Below are 21,413 nucleotides of genomic sequence, written 5' to 3'. Positions count from 1 at the left end.
TGATTGATTGTCGTTGTCGTGTTTCCATAGCGACCAGGTGTCGTCCAGCTCCACCTTCTGTAAGGTCTACACTCTCACCCCGACGCTCGACAAGAACAGAGAGAAGAGAGGACTCGCTCTGGACGGGAAACTCAAGCACGAAGACACCAACCTGGCCTCCTCCACCATGTAACCAACACACACACACACACACACACACACACACACACACATTGTTATGCGGATGACACAATTTTATACTGTATAGACCGAATCGCCCTGTTGTTTACATTCTACTTCCGGGTAGAAAACCAGCTGTAATTTGAATGAGATCAATAGTAACCAACGAGAGTTTAGCTATATCAGGGTTTCCCGCAGCGCTTTCCTGTTAAGGCGGCCGCCTTAACAACAAAGAGCTGCCGCCTAAACAAACTTCTTAAAAAAATAAAAATGTAGCGATATTCGCCGCCGCGACCCCCCCCCCGTCGGACGAGCGCCTTCATTCATCTCCGCATCTTCTCACACACATACACACCACAGAGAAGCGCGCATGCATAACAGCAGCGCGTGGAAAGAAAGAAAGCGAAACCCCCCCGGGACGTTCGATCGATCCGCTCGCACCCCCCCCCCCCCCCCCCGCCAACAGGACAGACACCACCTTAACTAACACATTTTCTGGGGGAAACACTGTATATATCATATTTTTCACGCCCTATCACCGTTTAGACAAATCTGAAATGATTGAAGAAACATTACTATTTCTGTGTGTGTGTTTTGTGTTGCTATGTGTTGTATTTATTCAGTTGGGGGGGAATCACAGTGTCTAGAAAACATCAGTGACTCAGCTGACAGGGACAGCTAACGGTAGCTAAGCTAACGGTAGCTAAGCTAACGGCGGTAGCTAAGCTAACAGCAGGACGTCAGCTGTTAAAACCCTCCCGTTGTGGGACACGACATGAAACTACTCCAGTTAGCTCGTCATGTTGGAACTCAGATATCCGCTGGAGAAAATATTTTTTCATGGAGCGTTTATTGAGTCACTGAGTTATTAAAGTTAAACAGGTAGCTAACCGTTAGCCCGGCTAATCTATGATAACCATGACTAATTACAAAAATGTGCACACAGAAATAGTAATGTTTGTCCAATCATTGGTTTTATAGACTTTACAAACATCAGATTAGTCTAAACGGTGATATAGTGACATGAAAAATTAGATAAATATAGCGAAACTCTCGTCCGTCACTATTGTTCTCATGCTGGTTTTCTACCCGGAAGTAGTTGTAAACAACAAGGAGATTCGTCCTATTGCTGCTATTTAAAGTTCCTTGAGTCTGTACAAGTATTGGTGAAATTGCCTTTTGTTATGATGCACCTACGTAACTCTTGGAACGCACTGCAGCACATCCTGAAGTTAGACAGTTAGCTGCCTTTACTCAGCGAGTTTAGGAGCTGTAACTGTTTTAAATGATTGTATTTCCTGTTTCTTGTTAAATGTAGCCTATGTCTTGTATCTTGGCTTGTAACTCGACGGCATTGAAAATGAGGGTAACCTCAATGTCTCTCACACACACAGATGTGCACAGATGTGTTGGTGCAGTCACATGACCACAGCTGTTATATGTTGTGTGTTGTTGTTGTGTTGCAGTGTGAAGGACGTCACCAACAAAGAGGTTCTGGGGATCCTGGTCTCCTACAGAGTCAAAGTGAAGCTGGTGGTCTCACGTGGAGGGTAACACACACACACACACACACACACACACACACACAGATACACACGTTCACGCACACACGCACAGAGATACACACACACACACACACACTCTCTCTCCTTCTACTCTGACATCACTTCCTGTCCTCTCGGTGTTTCCTGTACAAACCATGAAAACGTTTGTGGCTGAGTTGAACCAGAACGAAACAACTTCAATGAAACAGAATTAAAGGACAATTCTGGTGCAAATTCAACTCGGGGCTGTATGTTCCTAACATTTTAGCTACAGGCTAACGCTTCATATCCGCCGATCTCTAAAACTTCACAAAGTTCAAAAGACATTAGCAACGGTAATGTTAAGTTTGCTAGATAACTTTGAAGGTTAAAGTAATATATATTATGCTAAGTATGTTTATTGATGTCTTGGGTTTGGGGAACGGGATAAAAATGACTCCAGGAATACGTTCCAGATATCGTGAGTCGCTATTGCAGGAACACATTTGAACCATATTGACAAATTATAAAGTAGTTTTTTGGTGAAAACATTGCTGTCTACCTACCTATCTAGTTTCATAGGGTTTCATCCTAGGGTCGTCCAACCAGAGCTGCCAAAGTTTAAAAACGACGCAGTAACGAAGCGATTTCCTCCGAGCCCACACAAGTCTGACATGTCTAGCTTTGCCAGCATGTAAAGCAGCATGACCTAACAGAGCTGCTAGAAATCTAGAGGATATGTCTCACTTTGACCGAGTTACATTCAACAACCTGTTCTCAATGACGGAAAGTAAATTCACTGGAGCGGTCATTTTTTTTCGATCGATCAGCTGTGTTTACAGTTTCAGGTGTCATAGTTATGATGTTTAGACAGATAAATTAGTCCTCTAACACAGTGGTTCTCAAACTTTTTTACATCAAGGACCCCTAAATTGACACAATTTGGACCATGGACCCCCATTGGACAAAATTTTGAAGCAAACACCAGAAATACAAGAATATTTATTCCGAGACTGAATAAGGTTTTGTACATTCAAATTAGGGCCGATGGTGTGAAATTTTTTGGAAATATTATAGAGAAACTTCTGGGAAAAAAGTGGTACAATTTCTCCAAAAACATTTCTAGAAAGAAGTAGTAAAATCCTCAAAAAAAAAAGAAAAAAAAAGTTTAAACTTTTCTAGAAAAAAAGTGGTAAAATTTTCCAAAAAAAAAAAGTTAAAAAACAAAATCTAGAAAAAGTGGTAACATTTCTAAAAAATAAAAAAAGAATTATCAAAAAAAAAAAAAAGTTTAACAATTCTAGAAAAAAAAATTAAATTTCAAGAAAAAGTTACAGGAAGTGTCAGTGTCCGTGGAGCAGACGGTTTTTGTTCTTTTAGACCTAAAATGTTAAGAACATACAGCCCCGAGGTGAATTTACACCGGAATTGTCCTTTAATTTCTTTTTAATCATATGGAGTCGGATCGAAATAATTGTCAGATGATTGATTGATTGATTGATTGATTGATTGATTGATTGATTGATTGATTGATTGATTGATTGATTGATTGATTGATTGATTGATTGATTGATTGATAACTGTATAAACTAATCAGACTCTGGGGTCAAATCGACGCCATCTTGGCTCAGCTCAGTCTTTCTTTCTTCTTCCTCTTCTTCTTCTTTCTTCCTCCTCTTCTTCTTCTTCATCCCCTCTGCGCTGCTGTGTGTTGTAGTTTTGTTGTCGATGTTTTGCCTCCTCCTGCTTTTCATTTCATCTCCCTCTGTGTTTTTGGCTTTTTGTGTCCCCCCCTCCCTCCCTGCCCTCCCTCCCCCAGGATGCTGCGAGGCATGTTGTTGGAGAGGTAAATCTGCCCGACGGCCTCAGCTTTTCACTAAAGTCTCAATCCCACTTTTTTTTTGTGTTGTTGTCTGCAAACTGCTTTAAAACTGGTTTAGATTCACTGGATTAAACCAGTTTTAAAACAGGCTTTGGGTGTCTGTTTGTTTGGTTTAAAACTGGTTTGAAAACCAGTTTAAATTGATTCAAAGATAAATGTTGAGCTAAACTGAATAATTTACAAGACCGGTTTAAACTAGTTCTGTAATTTGAATCTGGTGAAAACCCGGGGTGAATTATTTAACTCATTGAGTGCCAACCACGTAATTTCTCGTTTTTCGTTCCCATGCGTTGAGTGCCGAAAACGTAATTTTACGTTTTTTGCTTTTTTTTTAAATTATGAAAATAGACACTTTAATACACATTATATGTAAATTTGGGGACTCTACGACGAGGAGAACTGAAATAGATGACGATCAAAGTCACATGACAGCTCATGATCTGGAAGTTTTTATCATAACTGGGCTTATGCAAACGAGTTCTGCATGCAGATGCAGCGCAGCTGCTCTGCTCTCACCCGCGCTGCTGCTCCAGCTGCTCGAGCTGCTCGGAGCAGAAACAGGAAGCTCTCAGCCGACAGTCCGCCCGGTCTTCAGCTGGAGCAACACCGTGTCCTCCCCAAAGTCCTCCCGCGGTAAAATCTGATGGTCTCTGGACCAAAGCAGACCGGCATCACCGACCCGTACCACAGAAGGACCGCGACCACCGGCGGGACCGGTCTTCCCGAGCCGCGGTGGCCGACTGACCCTCACGCTCCGCGGGGAGAAGCTGTGACACGGCACGGTGCGTCTGTGTTATTGTTGTTTAGTGGCGCCCCCCCGCCCCCGCTGGTGGTTTTGTGAATAGAACAACAACTGTTGTATATATTTATCTTATACGAGCCCTTTGATCCAGAAATGCGAGTGTCAGAAGAGCGACAGGCACAAACAGAGCACCTTTCATAAAAGACGCTGTATCTCCTTTTCTAGAAAAAAAGGAGGGATTTTGGTGAAACCCAGCCATGTTTAGCTTGACTTTTCTCAGGAACAGAGGCACGTAGAAACAAACGGTTTGTGGCCACTTGAAGCATTAAGTTAAACCTTTCAATTGAGCTACAGTATGTGTTGGTGGCAATAATATAGAATACACTGTGGCTCTACATAAAAAGTCAAAAATGGTCTAAATTGCCGGTACACTTGACTAAAACTTTGGAAAGGAGCGCGGCACTCAATGAGTTAAATAAGGATTAAAGGGTTTAAACTGGTTTTCAATTGAAGATGACCAAGTTTTAACTGGTTTATACCCCTCTGTTATGTTATGTGAAACCACTAATAACTGTATTGATGCAGTTAAATGACTTGAAAACCCAAAGTTTTGTGAAAACAAAGGATTAACATGAGTTTAAAGTGGTTTTAACTGGATTTAAACCAGAGTTAAAACTGATTTGAGTGGAAAAACTGACAAACAAGTCTAAAGTTTTATAAAAAATAACATGTTTAAACCAGAGATTAATTTAAAAATCTGGTTTAAACTGTTGCTTTAATGAGAGAGAAACTACTTTTTAAACTTATTTGAAACTTCAGTCGATGAATCAGAGTGTGGAGCGCTGACTGTGTGTGTGTCTGTGTGTGTGTGTGTGTGTGTGTGTTTCAGGGACGTGTCGGTGGAGCTGCCGTTCATCTTAATGCATCCTAAACCCGTGGAGCCGCCGCTGTCGCGCCCACAGTCAGGTCAGTCAGTCCTCGCCAACACACCAACGTTATTATAGTTTTACTTCTTTTTTTATTAGTTTTTATTTTTATTTAGTTTTTCAATTTGATTTTTTTTATTTCAGTTTAGTTTTCATTAAAAAAAAAGGTGATGGTGAAGCAGTTTTAGTTTAGTTTTTGAGGAAGTGACTAGTTTTTATTTAGCTTTTATTAGTTAGGTCTTAGTTTTAGTTTTAGTTTTTTTTAGATATTAGGAGGAAGCCCACACTGAGCTGTGGCGTTTTCTTCCTGCAACTTTAACCATCTCTAAATAAAAACTAAAACTAAGCTGATAGTTATCTGACATTCAGCTCAGTTTTAGTTAGTTTTACATTGTTCATTGTAGTTTTTATTTAGTTTTTTCCATTTTTATTTCAGTTTAGTAAATTATTTTTTCACTGCTAGTTTTAGTCTTAGTTTTAGGTAACTATAATAACACACAAACACACCTTTCATCATTGGGTACTATGGAAACAGACACCGTCCCAGTCCACGTTGATCCTTCTTGATATTCTTTAGGTTTACAGGCTGAAGAGGCAGTTTCCATGGTAACAACCATGAGACATGCTAACGTGTGTGTGTGTGTGTGTGTGTGTGTGTGTGTTTTCTAGCCGTTCCAGAGATGGACCCGCCCATCGACACCAACTTGATAGAGTTCGACACAAAGTGAGTTTCAGATCTCAGACGACTTTCAAAAGCAATAAAATTAAGAAAAAAAACAACAAAAGTTTATAATAAATTAAGTTTGGACTCGATTCAAACTTTTACATAGTTTTTTTTTGTTTTAGTTTAGTTTTCTTGTCAAAGCTGCAGAAGAATGAAAAGAAGATTTAAATTAACTAAAACTTTAAGGGATAGTTCAACATTTTGGCAAACTGGCCCATCACCATAATCCCTATAGTCATAGCAGTAGGTTTGTTACCTTTAATTGTCGGTGCAAGCTGTTTTTAGAACGGTGGAGCGGAGCCGTGAGCTGCTCAGAGCTACGCTACGGAGGCTCATTATGGGATTTCTTGGTTTCCCTCATCAAACTCATCAAATACACAATCCAACAACTCCACAACGCTCTGGTGGACAAGTTGTGGCCTGCACATTCACCACACTATGAGATAATAACACAACGTTACCACACAGAGTTGTTTTAGAGGGAAATTCATGCAAAACCTCTGATGCACGTTGCCTTCAGGGACAGTTTTCCATCAAGCAGTCTCTGTATTTCCCTCTAAAACAACTCTGTGTGGTAACGTTGTGTTATTATCTCATAGCGTGGTGAATGTGCAGGTCACAACTTGTCCACCAGAGCGTTGTGGAGTTGTTGGATTGTGTATTTGATGAGTTTGATGAGGGAAACCAAGAAATCCCATAATGAGCCTCCGTAGCGTAGCTCTGAGCAGCTCACGGCTCTGCTCCGCCGTTCTAAAAATAGCTTGCACCGACAATTAAAGGTAACGAACCCACTGCTATGACTATAGGGATTATGGCAATGGGAACAATTTGCCAAAATGTTGAACTATCCCTTTAACATCTAAAACTATAAAATCTTTATTGATACTAACGAAGGTTTTTTTTTTTTCCGTCTCTTCAGCAGCATCTCCCAGGACGACGACTTCGTCTTCGAGGACTTCGCCCGCCTGCGGCTCAAAGGCGCCGTGGACGACAAGGACGAGGACTGCTAGGAGCTCGCCATCCCATCATAACGCTCGCTTCAGAAACCCACCACACACACAACACACACACACACACCCACACACACATAGACACACACACTTCACGTTACATTCCCCGGTGGAGGGGATGGATGGATGAGGTTTGTTTGGAGGGTTAGAGGTCGGTGTTTTCCTCCTCTCTCTTGCTTCTTCAGCCATTCGTCACATCGTCGCCGCCACCGCAGCCCGTTGTCGTCGCCGCCCGTCGCCGCCGCCATTTTTCGATCAAACACGGTCTTGTACAAACAGGATATATATTTGAAACATAGAAAAAAATAATCTTCTACGAGTTGAGGTCTGTGTTCAGTGGTGAGCGCCGTTTTTTTTTTTGGTTTTTGTTTCGTTTTGTTCGTTTTTTTGTTCGTTTTCTTCAAGTAAAATACTGTAGATGCTTTTTACATCATGGCCGCAAAGGGAGGACACACACACACACACACACACACACATATACACACACATATATACACACACACACACACACATATACATACACAGCAGTCTTACACAAGCGACTGAAGTTTGATTTCACCAGCATCCATCTCTCTCCCGCTCTCGTCTCGTCTCGTCACACCCAGATCTTAAGCCCCGCCCCCCTTGGTCCATTTTTGTAAAAAAAAAAAAAGAAAATTTAAAAAGAGAAAAGAAAGAAATTATTCGTCTCCTCCTCCTCCTCCTTTTTTTTCCCTCCGAGTCATTCCAGCGCTGACGAGGTCGTCGTTTGGTCGTCAGTGTTTTTCTTTCTGTCGTCACCAAAACCATCAATCAACTTAGAAACTGAAATATTTATGCACATGTTCAATGTAAACTTGCACCTGCAGCAGAGTTCTTCATTTGGGGTTTTTTATTTTAAAGGCACATGACACAAACACAGATGATTTAATATTAAAGGGATAGTTCAACATTTTGGCAAATTGGCCCATTGTTTGTGTAAAGCGATTTCAGTGTTAACGCTTGTGGCCCGAGATGTATTATTATGGGAAAATGTAGTTAAATGTTTATCACAGATGGTTAAAAGTGCTAAAAGTTATCCAACACAATTGTTACTTTGGGCCAGTTTGAAATGATTAATAACAATTTCTCTGCTTTTTGAAAGTAGCTGGTTAAAGGGATAGTTCAACATTTTGGCAAATTGGTCCATTGCCATAATCCCTATAGTCATCATAGCAGTAGGTTCGTTACCTTTAATTGTCGGTGCAAGCTGTTTTTAGAACGGCGGAGCAGAGCCGTGAGCTGCTCAGAGCTACGCTACGGAGGCTCATTATGGGATTTCTTGGTTTCAAACTCATCAAATACACAATCCAATCGGAGACGTTTCGTTTAAACAAATGTTCCTCAAATAGAGAAGAAAACGTCACGTTTGAGAGAAACTCGTTCCACAGTTAGCCTACTCATTATAACGAAGCTTCTTTTTCTAAAGATAATGGAATAATAATGATTATATTTTGATAATTTTGGATAATTACCTAATTTTAAGGCTCATGCACATTTAAAGGTTATGGATAAAGGAGCTTTTTTTTTCAGAGAACAGGATGACAAAAGTTTTGAGTAAGTTTTCTCTCAGTTTCACAAAAAAAATCTCCATGATGTTTTTACTTGAGCTTCGTCTCTTGATAAAATATTAAATCAAAGTGGATTTTTTTTTTTAATTCATCATTAATATTAATATTATTATCATTATTAGTGGAGCAGGTGACACAGTCGTTGGACTAATTCCTGGATCACTTCACTTTGGGTTCAAACAAATGTTCCTCAAATAGAGAAAAAATGTCACATTTGAGAAACTCGTTCCACATTTACTCACTATAACGAAGCTTCTTTTTCTAAAGATAATGGAATAATGGAATTTGGATAATTACCTAATTTTAAGGCTCATGTTTAAAGGTTATGGATAATGGAGCTTCTTTTTTTTCAGAGAACAGTTTTGAGTATGTTTTCTCAGTTTCACAAAAATAATCTTGTCTCTAATGTTCCTCAAATAGAGAAAAAATGTCACGTTTGAAACACTTGTTCCACAATTACTCACTATAACGAAGCTTCTTTTTCTAAAGATAATGGAATAATTATCATTTATATTTTGAGAAATTTGAATTTGGCTCATGTTTTGAGGTTATGGATAATGGAGCTTCTTTTTTTCAGGATGACAAAGTTTTTTTATTCCATTTTCTCAGTTTCACAAAAAAAAAATCTCCATGATGTTTTGACTTGAGCTTCGTCTTTTGATAAAAGATAAAATCAAAGTGGATTTCTTAAAATTCATCATTAATAATATTATTATTATTATTATTGTTATTATTATTAGTGGAGCAGGTGACACAGTTGTTAATTCCTGGATCACTTCACTTTCGGTTTAAAGGTTTTGTTGATGGAAAGAAAAACATGGCAACACCAGACGACAACGACCTGTCGGCTCAGCACCTCCTCCTCCTCCTCCTCCTCCTCCTCCTCCTCCTCCTCTTCTTCCTCTTCCTCCTCCTCTTCCTCTTCTTCCTCTTCCTCCTCCTCCTCGTCTTCGTTCGAGGGGAAATACTGAGGTTGTGTTTGGTTTATTATCGTTTCCATCACGTCGTCGTCGCGTTCACACGGTAACCTGCTCTGTGCCTTCTCCAGCTCACTGTTGCCATGACAATTGCCAGAATTTGTGATTTTTATTTTTATTTTTTTCATTGTTTTGTCTTGTTTTGTTCGTTGCTCGGCACTAAATCACAGGAAACAAACTAAAAGACGAGTAATGACTCAGTGACTTGTGTCAAAATGACTTTTCAAAATGTGTTAGAAGGAAAAAACAAAACACAGATTATCTGATTTTAAATGAATAAATGAACTTTATTCTTGTAAATCTGTAACTTCCTGTCTGGTAAATTTTGGGAAAAAAACTATTTCTTCATTCCTAAAATTACAGTTTCTTTGAATAATGTGATTTTATTCTTAAAAAAAACACTTTTTGTCAACATTCACCGTTGTTTATTATTGAAACATTAAAACCGTTTAATCCAGCTACAATGTGTAAATTGAAGTTAAAGTACTGTTTTGCCTTATTAAGCTATATCATCTGCTATTTTGCTCATTAAATGTATTATTTTTTCAAATAATTATTTTGTCTCATGATTTGACTGATAAATGTATTCTTGGTAAATATTTTGTCATGTTATTATATTAATATTTGATGCACAAAGTCACTGTAGAAACAAGAAAATGACCAAATTTTAAAAAAGAAATTTATTTGTGCCATGATAAAACTCCTCCGCCAAAAAAGAAAAACCAAAACGAGATGCGACTGAAATAAACCAATCAGCTCCAGTGTTTCCCTCCAGATCCACATGGCCACGCCCCCTTCGCCCTCTGGCCCCTCCCCCTCCTCCAACCGCCATCCCAGTTTCATTTCATTATAATTGTCTTGGTCAAACTCGGACCGGATGTGAAGGACTTAAAGCAGCTCGGGTTTCCTCCGTCTCCTCTCTACGTTCACTTTCTTTACAACGTTTCTACGTCATCATCGTCAAACTCTTTAAAGGGATACTCCAACATTTTTTTTTTTCGTGTCTTGCTTCACTCCCGAGTCCATGACCAGCAGATAGACACCATCCTTTCGACTGTGCGTGCAGTAACAAGGGAGATAGAGCCGTATCGCCCGTAATTAGCTAAGCTCAAACACTGGAAGTGTATGGGTAGTGTTAGCCTGCCTCCTATCTAAAGTCGCTAATTAGCTTAGCTCAAACACTGGAAGTGTATGGGTAGTGTTAGCCTGCCTCCTACCTAAAGTCGCTAATTAGCTTAGCTCAAACACTGGAAGTGTATGGGTAGTGTTAGCCTGCCTCCACCTAAAGTCGCCAATTAGCTTAGCTCAAACACTGGAAGTTTATGGGTAGTGTTAGCCTGCCTCCACCTAAAGTCATCAGAGAAACTCTTCAGCAACTCTAAACGGAAACCGGCGGGCCGATCTTCGTCTCAGAGCTACAAAACTCTCCGGTAAGGCATCTTGAGCGGTCAAATGCCGCTAACGGGACGAGATCGGTCAAAACGGAGGGTTCAAGCAAAGACGCTTTATTTTGGTTCAAGCTAGCTACATCGAGGGTAGGTTAGCTTCCTGTTTCAAAGTAAAAGCACAAATTATATCGTCATGGTTTTCTGTATGTAAAGGGCAACAGGTGTTTTATTTTGTGAAAGTAACCAGAAGTGCGTTGGTCACAACGACTAGCTTGAGTAGCGCCGAATTCGTCCGAACAAAATTGTAAACAGCTGGTATTTAGACAAATTAACGACACACTGCTGATCTAAACGGCTACTTTCTCACCTAAACATGTTTGAAATGTTGATAAAGTGATATATTTACAGAGTTTAGAGCTAAAATGAAATCAGCTTCTGACTGCTGATTTCAGCTCGGGTAGGAGGCAGGCTAACACTACCCATACACTTCCAGTGTTTGAGCTAAGCTAATTAGCGACTTTATGTGGAAGCAGGCTAACACTACCCATACACTTCCAGCGTTTGAGCTAAGCTAATTAGCGACTTTATGTGGAAGCAGGCTAACACTACCCATACACTTCCAGCGTTTGAGCTAAGCTAATTACGGGCGATACGGCTCTATCTCCCTTGTTACTGCACGCACAGTGGAAAGGATGGTGTCTATCTGCTGGTCATGGACTCGGGAGTGAGGCAAGACAAGAAAAAAAAAAAAGTTGGCGTATCCCTTTAACAATTTTTTGTTTTATTTGTTTTGTTTTTTCCCCCTCTCTCTCTCTCTCTCTCTCAATAAGATATATAATAAAACAAACTGCACAGATGACATTTCAGACAACACAGGAGCACTGCACTTTTCATTGGACAAACAAACCCACAGAACTGCAGACGACGTTATTTTGTTTTTTAAGTTTATTTCAGGAAACAAAGAATGTTGATCTGTTTTTGTTTTGTTTTATTTTATTTTATTTTATGTTTTTTTTTTTCTTATTGATGCTTGGCCAATTTGAAAACTAGCTTCTTGTTGTTTTCGAAGTTCATTAATGTCGACTTGCTTCAAGCAAAAAAAACCCATGTTGATTTTATTTTAGTTTTTATTTGAAACTGCCAAATTCCTGCCTCCTTCACTCAGTCAGTTTATTGAAGGGATGAAGAAACGACGACGAAGAAAAAGAAGAAAAACCAACATGGAGCATGTTTTTGATTTTTTTGATTTTAATTTAGATTTATTTTATTAATTTTTTTTTCTCCAAGCAGTGCTGTGAATCGTACGAGCTGTGATTCTGTCCTTATTTTGTCGTGCATATGTGGGGTAACTTTGCTATAAGTGTGAAAATATTTTTGACAAGTGCCACGCCCCGGCCTGTGCGATGCTTTTACCATAATGTCTATAAAACAGGAGGTGAATTCTGCTGGTGGGACGAACACCACAAAAGATAGAATTACAACTATAATGCTTCTGATTATTATTATTATTATGGTGACTATAATTATTATTATTATTATTATTATTATTATTACTTATACTGTATCATCATTTGCGACCATGATTATTCTCATAATCATTTAAGAGTCTATTGTTTTGCCATGTATTTTTTATTTTGAGATTTCTATTTTAGTTTTCTTTTTATTATTAAAGGTAAAATGAACTAACAGACCCGACTGCTGTCTGATCACTGTCACGTCCCCATCTGTCACTTTTAATATTAACTATTACATTTTAAACTGAATTCTTCACTCAGGTTGAATGAATGTAGATTTTTCAGTAGTTTTTTTAATTATTATAATTTTTTAAATCATTTTGAGCCTTTAAATGACAATATACATACATATTACAACAGGAAAAAAAAAAGTTTTTATCTACACATCACACAAATTTAATAAAAAGTATTTTTCCAACACTTGCACTTTATTTTTTACATGTTAATTGATTTTTTAGAAACGTGTGACTTTTACTTCACAACACAATACTTCACAAATATTTTAGTTTTGCATCCCTACAGGTCCCTGTGAAGGACTCTTATTTTGAAGAAGAAGGACTCTTATTTTGAAAAATAGCTTTTTTATCAGCTCAATTAATTACATTTGTTTTGAAAATGACCAAGAGCATAGTGTGTGTTCATTGCAGGGTTAGGTTCGCCAATCACACATTTTTTTTAAATATTAATTTCAAACATTTTGTCACAAAATCAGAAATATGCATGTAATTTAGGCTACATAGAATTTTATTTTGTCCTAAAATTACAACTTAATGATAGATAATCTTGTAAACCAGTTGATTCCTCTCAATGGTTTTCTTTAAATGTTATTTTATTCTTCAGTTCAGTTGATGTTCTGTCATATTATGGACATAAGTTATTGGGAAAATCATTAAAGATAACTTCAATGGGAAAATGCCAAATGTTTCCTCTGTCCAGCTTTAAATAGTTTGATTAATGGATCGACTTGTTGAATAAAATGATAGATCATAGATGACTGATTAATTAGGTCATTATGTTTTTAAACAATTCGAGAACTTAAGTTTCAATTCAGTCACATAAAAGAAGCTGATTAATTATATAAATTGATTAATAAGATATTAGACATTTTTTGCTTCAAATATCAAAAAAAGAATCATCAAAATAAAGGACAAAGTGTTCGAAAAATGGACCCAACCTTTATTTTGAAGGATTTTTGTCAGTATTGTGCTGTGACCATCAAAGACACAAACTAATAGACAAAACAACCATGGCAACACTTTTACACACACAGACACACACACACACATACAGACACACTGCTGTTTTTTTTTTTATTTTAATGCAGTTTAATGTAAATCACACGCAGCAGGTTTTTCCTCAGACTACAACGTGAAAACTAAAACTGATTTAACCATTTCTAGCGACCAGTGGGAGGAGTCAGTCAGTCTTTTACTGTTAAACTGTGTTGGGGGGGTTTGTTTAGTTTTTTTTTCAGGATGTTGAAAAAGGTTATTCTAAAAACAGTCGTCTTCCTCTTCGTCTTCGTCTTCACCGTCGCCGTCATAGAGCGTCGTAGTCGTCCTCGTCCTCGTGCTTCCTCTTCAGCGACTCGCTGCCCGTGCTCTGCGACACCATGTTGGTGGTGATGAGGATGTTCTTGGAGCCGATCAGCGACGGGTTGATGAGGACGTTGGACACGTTGGCCGGCGTGGACGGCGTCGCTGTCGGGACGAGAGAAAAAAAAACAGAGAAGGTTTGGGACTCGATTCTGAACTTTTACATTGATTTTTTTTTGTTTTTAGTTTAGTTTTGCTGCAGAGACATGAAAAGAAGATTTAAATTAACTAAAACTTAAAGGGATAGTTCAATATTTTTGGCAAATTGGCCCATTGCCATAATCCCTATAGTCATAGCAGTAGGTTTGTTACCTTTAATTCTCAGTGCAAGGTGTTTTTAGAACGGCAGAGCAGAGCCGTGAGCTGCTCAGAGCTACGCTACGGAGGCTCATTATGGGATTTCTTGGTTTCCCTCATCAAACTCATCAAATACACAATCCATCAACTCCACAACGCTCTGGTGGACAAGTTGTGACCTGCACATTCACCACGCTATGAGATAATAACACAACGTTACCAGACAGAGTTGTTTTAGAGGTAAATACAGAGACTGTTGATGAAAAACTGTCCCTGAAGGCAACGCACATCAGTGGTTTTGCATGAATTTCCCTCTAAAACAACTCTGTGTGGTAACGTTGTGTTATTATCTCATAGCGTGGTGAATGTGCAGGTCACAACTTGTCCACCAGAGCGTTGTGGAGTTGTTGGATTGTGTATTTGATGAGTTTGATGAGGGAAACCAAGAAATCCCATAATGAGCCTCCGTAGCGTAGCTCTGAGCAGCTCACGGCTCTGCTCCGCCGTTCTAAAAATAGCTTGCACCGACAATTAAAGGTAACGAACCTACTGCTATGACTGTTGCCAAAATGTTGAACTATCCCTTTAACAGGTTTATAAATGATCAGAGGTCCTGTCTGTGAGAAAGAGACTGAACTGAAGCAGATTGAAATGAACCTTTTCTCACGGTGACACCTGCTGGTCAGGAGGCAACATGAACATTTAAATCAATGTGAAGGAAACTACAGCTACAACTTTTAGCCATTTACAGTAATTAAAGATCAAATCCAATCAATGTGTCACTGAAAAAGTATATTTAATAAAGAAAGTGTCTTTATTTATGTTAAATTAAACAGAAGTCTTAGTTTTCCTGGATGAATCCAGTGTAAATTAAACAAGTTAATGTTGATCATTGTGTCTCTGCAGATGCTTCAGCCTTATTTGTCTATTTTCATTAAATACATTTGTCCTATTGTTGATTTTACTTTTTGTCTTTTTTATCAGGGTTCCTACTACACATCTGACATTTCAAAACTCCCATACTTATTCCAGGCCCTAATTACCAGACTTCTCGGTAAAAAAATAAATAAAATCTAATAATTTGTGACATTTGAGTTTTTAGATGTGTATCATGCAAATAAATTATGCAATAAATCATTTGTTTTCCTTATTCTGAATTTGTGCGCCATTATGTCAATGAACAATTTCCAGGAGATTGTAGCTCTGTATAATAGCGCATACAAAATAATTAACCCAAATAACGTCAGATCAGACCAAACCCAGATAAATAGATTTCCATAATAGTTTCTAAGGGCATTTTTTGGCTGAAACCGAATACCGAATAAAATCAAAACGCTTGGCCGAATAACCGAATAATAGTTGCAGTTGCTCATCAAAAAAGCACAACAAGTTAAATAAAGTTTTTCATTTAGGCCTATATCAGCCCATTGTGAGTGCTGAAAGATCTATGCAAGTACATTCCAAAAAAACCCAAGTGACCGAAGGCCGAATGTTGCTTTTTTTGCAATATTCGGCCGAATATATTCGGTTACCGAATATTCGGTGCATCCCTAATAGTTTCCATTTTCCATATTTGCGTAGGAACTCTGTTTTATATAAACGTAAACTTGAACAATTGACAAGGTATTTCTGATTCTGATAAACCATCGGTTGAGAGTGAGGTCTTACTGGTCTTGGTGGTGGTGGTCTGAGAGGGAGGGGGGATCTGCACCGTGAACCTCTGACCCGTCAGAGACACTGGGGCTCCGACTTTAGACGAGACGGACTGGACAGAAGGAGTTCCTGCAGAGGAGGAGACACACACACACACACACACACACGTCGAATTATTCTCAACAAAACTGTGAGAAAACAAGAAACGAGATACAACTAAAATTTTGTTTAGCAGCAATCTCTCATAACAGCAGCCAGATAAAATATAATAAATAACTGTATTAAAAAAATAGAATCAAAATGTACAAGAAGAAGAGCAGTGATGAAGAAAATGAAAAAAGAAAGAGGGAGAGAGGGAGGAAAGGCAGAGAAAGAAACAAGTTGGTGGGAAAGAAAAGAAAGATGGACAGAGACTGACCGAGTGTCGGCGTGGACGGTCGACTGGACACGGCGCCGACACTGAGACGCGGCACTGAAATCCTGCCGGCGGACGAAGACACCTGGAGAAAAATAACAATGAAAGAACAGGTTTGAGAATTAAACAAGGGGAACAGGTGTTTGTTTCTTGTTTTTCTAAGTCAATTCAATAAAACTTTATTTATCCCCAAGTGCAATTAAAATATATTATAGAAAGATATTATTTTGTTTCTCTGATTGTTGTGAACGGGACCAGTCCTCATTTAGGACAGGAATACTGTGATATGAAGTGTTTCGCTTTACTAAGAATTGTTTCTATGTTGTCAATCTTGTTTTATTGTGTGTTTTATTTGATTTATTCTGATTTATCCTCTCTGAGGGAACGTTAGATGTGGGGGTTTGAGTTCTATGTCTGTATACTATTACTTCATAAGGAAGGGGAAAGAGGTGAGCTGCCCTACAAAGGCAAAGTGCAGTATCTGTAAAAAAAAAAAAAAAACTGTTTTAAAAAAGCCAAACTGAGATTGAGACATTGTCAGGTTTAAGCATCAAATTATGAATAACTCCCAAGTCTATAATTGATTAGATAAAGGTGGACTGAATTAAATGTATTTTGTAGTTTGTCTTTCTGACCAATTTTGACCGTTTTATGGCAGATACTGCACAAAGTTTCAAAGTGTTTTTTTGGATGGACAGACAGCAAAATAAAAATCCCAGTAACTCTGGAAATTTTTGCAGTACCAATATCAAGTTCTACCAGATTGAAGAGAATACGCTAGGGCTGCACGATTATGGCCAAAATGATAATCACGATTATTTTTATCAATATTGAAATCACGATTATACATTATGTTAGATAAAACATGTTTTTATCGCACTTTCTATTTGAAACAAACAACAGCCTATGTGAACAAGGCTTTCAGTTCAAAATGAAACGTAAAATAAAAATAAATAGCCTAATAAAATAACATTTACCCAAGACAAAGGGCTATAGCGAAAATAAATGCCATTGTAGAGTGCAGAGGTGTCATTCTGTACAGTAGCATACAGATACTTGTGTAAAAAACAAAAAAATAAAAAATAAATCTGGTAGAAGTAGCTGCTGATTCAACTCGATCCTTTACTCAAATAAAAGTAAGAAAGTACAGGCTCTGAAATGTAATTTCAAAGTATAGACCTTTTCAGAGAGTATAAACAAAGACAGGTGTGGCTCATTAGAAAACGCTCTGGTACACTAAATGGAATGGAGCCTTAATTAGTATCCTTGGTAACACCTGTATTTGTTTATACTCTCTGAAACGGTCTATAGGTAAAAATGAATTTTTGCCATCAATGATAAACAGAGATGTGTAGGCAAGAGTCTGTCCAGCATGGACCAAAGCACAGCACGGACGGTTCAGCAGCAATTTGGAACGAATTAAAAACATTTAATTAACAGACTATAGTGTTGATATGCAGCACAGCCCGTTTTTTAATATGTTAATGTCGCAACGATCATCTTAATTTAATCGTGGCAGCCAAAATCGTGATCGTGATTAAAATTCGATTAATTGTGCAGCCCTAGAATACGCCTTTACACGTCTGATTGGTCGGCGAGTACCTTCTTCTGTATGGACTTGAGTCTGTAGTTGGGCGCCGTGAGGCAGTAGCGGTCCGGGGGCAGGCGAGGTCCGGTGTACGGTTTGATCAGAGGAAGAGGAGTCTGGTTCTTCTGCCTCGCCACCTCCAGCAGGAACTGGAACCACAGGACCGACCAATCAGCACAGACCACAACAACAACAACAACAACAACAACAAGAAAAACAACACAATGTGGGAGGTAACGTACGTCTCGTGGTGGCGGCGAGGTGAACGACTGGTCCATGCGACACTGGATCGCCAGTTTGATGTCGTCTGCGTCCACGTTGGACTTCTTGGCGTGTGTGGCGTAAATCTTAGCGTCTTCGATTATAGTTGTGACGTATCCTGCACAGAAGAGACACACAACAGCTGAGCAACAATATATATATATATATATATATATATATATACACTATAATTAACTTGAACTAATGTAATAAATACAGGTGCAACTCAATAAATTAGAATATCTCATGGAAAAGTATATTATGTCCAAAAGCCAAAGTATTGAGTTCATATAGATGGAGATACTTTTCCATATTAAAAAATGCTTTTTTTTGTAATATACACATTTTTTGAGATACTGAATTTTAGGTTTTCATTAAATGTGAAACCATAATCATTAGAAATAAAACAAATTCAATAAAAAAAGACATTCTGGGTGTAATGTTTCTATATAATGTATTAGTTTCACTTTTTGAAGTGAATTACTGACATTAATAAACTTTTCCATGATATTCTAATTCATTGAGATGCACCTGTATGTGAGTAAAATAACGATATTTGTGTAAGACTGCGACTTCCTACTTGGTCATATCACACTATTTCTTTTTTCCTAAAATTATAGCTTCTTGTAATAAGAGACTTCAATGTGAGTTTTAAACATTTCCTGTTCATTTTTGAAACATTACAACCCATTTGAATCAACATGATAAATTAAACACAATCTAATCTAATCCATTTTAACTTCTTAACTTCTAAAACAACAAAATAGCAACCGCACACTCAAAACACTGTGCATATATCAATTTATTGCAAGTTTCCGGTCATTGTGACCTTCTCAACTTCTAAAGTCAAGAAGCATCGACGCGTCTGTCGCTTCTTTTGTGTCTCCAGAAACACTTCTGTTGTGTTATGAGTTTTTGCAGAGCATAAATTGTAACATCTTCGTGTCTTTGCACAACGTGTTTTCTTAAGTTGTAGTTGTGGACTTACTGTAGGTGAACTCCAGCATCTGGTTGATGACTCTGGGTTCGTACTCTGTGATCCCCATGTCCTTCAGGATCTGGATCATCACCTGCAAACCACAGTCACAGGATGAAGAATCAACATGACAAACACAGACATTATTAGTGATTATTAGAGCGATGAGGAGCTGGCCACGGGGCAACTGTGCAAAAATAATAATATACATTTGGCCAAATAGCTAACACACAATACAGAGATGCCGACTCTAGATCACATAACCACCTGAAACCACCTCAGACTGTTTACAACCAACGAGCTAACTGTGTGTCGAGTCGACTACATGTTTTCAAAGTCTTGGTCTTGTCTCGGTCGAGCTGGAGTCTGGACTATGGATTTCTTCTCAAGACCACAAATGTCTCTATCTGTCACTCGTTCACTTTGGCTGATGTAATGTAATTCAATAACTTTGGGATAAATAAACTTGTCCTACAAAAGTACATGCATGTGTGTAAGTAACCATCTGAAAACCTTGGTTGCACCAGTGTTAACAGCGAGAGGAGACTTCAGCAGGTTGTGTGCTGATGTGTTACTCTGTTCAATCTAAACTTTGTTTCAATTAAATATGGTTTACATTTGTATATAAAATGTTATTACAAAACTCAATTTTAGCTGAGGAATAATGTAAATATCAATCCACATGAATTACTATGCACTACTGCATACAGTAACTTAATGGTCTTGGTCTTGGTTTGCTCTGGTCTTGGTCTTTATCTAAACTTTGTTTCAATTAAATATGGTTTAGATTTTATATAAAATTCTAAAATATTATTTTCATCTGGGGAATAATGTAAATATCGAGCCACATGATTATTATTATGAGTACTGGTACTGAATACGCTAAGTTACAGTAAGTTAATGGTCTGGTATTGCTCTGGTCTTGGTCGGGTTAGCTGGTCTTGACTAAAACACTTAATTAATCTATGGTTAATTAATGTGTTGTGGCTCTATTTTCAGAAACCCTCCACCCTCTGGTGTCCAGATGTGCATCCATCTCTGCAGCAGCTGGCGGACGACAGTCAGTCAGTCAGTCAGGCAGCATGAACGATGCGCCGCTGTCATGTCAACACGAAGCCAAACTGGAGTTAATAGAGACCGAGCCGATGTCAGAGAGTTGTTCCTTATAAACAACTCGTTCAGTGTCCAACTGTGTTTTATATAACGACTTCAAAACCGACCTCTAATCCTCCATAATCAACCAATCAATCAGCAATAACAACAACAGCAGCAGCAGCCTGACATGCTAACGCGCTAGCCGGTTTCCCACTGTAGTGAACGGCGGTTGGATGCTAACGTTAGCAGCTAGGCTAACAGCCGTTGGCGGCTACGAGATAAACCTGCAGCTTCCTCCGTTTCTGGCGATAAACTGTGGGATTTTTAGACAAATCGCGACCGGGTGTAGTTTAAGTTGCATCTTTTAACGACACACAGTCGCCCACCTGACCGCGGTAACGGCGTTTACCTGAGCGTCTTTCGGGATGGTTTTCGGAGCAGACATCTTAACACTGATCTCCAGTTCCCACAGCGCCGCCGCCGCCGCCGCCTCGGCTTCTGCTTCTTCTGCTTCTGTTGCAGCAACTCCCGCGCAAACCGTTAGCGACGCCCGCTGGTCAGGGAGAGTATGGTCGAACTCTCGCGAGATTTGCCACATACAGTACATACATGCCACATGCCCATCCAGCTGATAGCAAAAAAAAAAGGTATTTATCTGCTTTTGCAAATGAACTTTTCATATGTTTTTTTGTATTTTTTTTATTTAATTTTTTTAAATGTTCTTTGCTACTACCTGAGACAGACTGTCAAATGCAATGAATGACAATAAACATACATTTAAACCATAGACTGTCATTCATTGCATTTACAACGAAATTTCTTTTGATAGTCTGTCTCAGGTAGTAGCAAAGAACATTAAAAAAAATAAATAATTAAATAAAAAAACATATGAAGAGTTAATTTGCAAAAGAAGATAAATGCCACTTTGAAAAAATATGAGCTGATGCTTTTGAATTATTCTTTACATAGTGTTGTTTTCAATAAAGCTTTATTTTTTTGAGTTACATCTGTTTTTGTACATCTCATCTGCTTGGTCAAAGCCACTCATCTTTGGTTTGACTGATATCACCTGGTGTAAATAATAATATATATATATTTT

At 38.4% G+C, this 21,413-nt stretch overlaps 2 protein-coding genes across 3 annotated transcripts in view; one reads left to right on the top strand and one right to left on the bottom strand.

Annotated features, from left to right (window-relative positions):
• Nucleotides 1–7,904, top strand: part of LOC310996922 (arrestin red cell) — a 36,241-nt gene extending 28,337 nt beyond the window's left edge. Inside the window, exons 12-17 of one of the 2 annotated variants that reach the window (XM_083986458.1) lie at nt 31–168; nt 1,626–1,709; nt 3,502–3,528; nt 5,196–5,272; nt 5,902–5,956; nt 6,876–7,904. In XM_083986458.1, the coding sequence (XP_083842584.1) occupies nt 31–168; nt 1,626–1,709; nt 3,502–3,528; nt 5,196–5,272; nt 5,902–5,956; nt 6,876–6,966 (472 nt within the window). In that variant the 3' untranslated portion in view covers nt 6,967–7,904. The remainder of the gene's footprint in view (nt 1–30; nt 169–1,625; nt 1,710–3,501; nt 3,529–5,195; nt 5,273–5,901; nt 5,957–6,875) is intronic. The other variant, XM_083986459.1, reaches the window with a different exon arrangement.
• Nucleotides 7,905–13,608: 5,704 nt separating this feature from the next.
• Nucleotides 13,609–20,839, bottom strand: taf9 (TAF9 RNA polymerase II, TATA box binding protein (TBP)-associated factor). The gene is made up of 7 exons (XM_083986573.1): nt 20,724–20,839; nt 19,232–19,313; nt 18,225–18,361; nt 17,997–18,131; nt 16,398–16,479; nt 15,995–16,108; nt 13,609–14,134 (listed from the first exon to the last, which is right to left on the bottom strand). Exons 1-7 carry the CDS (start codon nt 20,757–20,759, stop codon nt 13,974–13,976), a joined length of 747 nt encoding a protein of 248 aa, XP_083842699.1. The 5' UTR covers nt 20,760–20,839; the 3' UTR covers nt 13,609–13,973.
• Between the last annotated feature and the right edge of the window lie 574 nt (nt 20,840–21,413).

The sequence above is a fragment of the Trachurus trachurus genome (assembly GCF_905171665.1).
Source record: "Trachurus trachurus genome assembly, chromosome: 14".
NCBI classification, from domain to species: Eukaryota; Metazoa; Chordata; class Actinopteri; order Carangiformes; family Carangidae; genus Trachurus; species Trachurus trachurus.
The sequence above is the reverse complement of the archived record's forward strand: the minus strand, read 5'-3'. Positions and strand labels throughout refer to the sequence as shown.

Bases quoted from the DNA above. Each gene is read 5' to 3' on its own strand.
- taf9 (XM_083986573.1), bottom strand. From the start codon at position 20,759: ATGTCTGCTCCGAAAACCATCCCGAAAGACGCTCAG. The intron at 18,132-18,224 runs GTACGTTACCTC...CTGTGGTTCCAG, and splicing joins CCTCGCCGCCACCACGAGAC to TTCCTGCTGGAGGTGGCGAG. The intron at 16,109-16,397 runs GTCAGTCTCTGT...CCTCCTCTGCAG, and splicing joins ACCGTCCACGCCGACACTCG to GAACTCCTTCTGTCCAGTCC.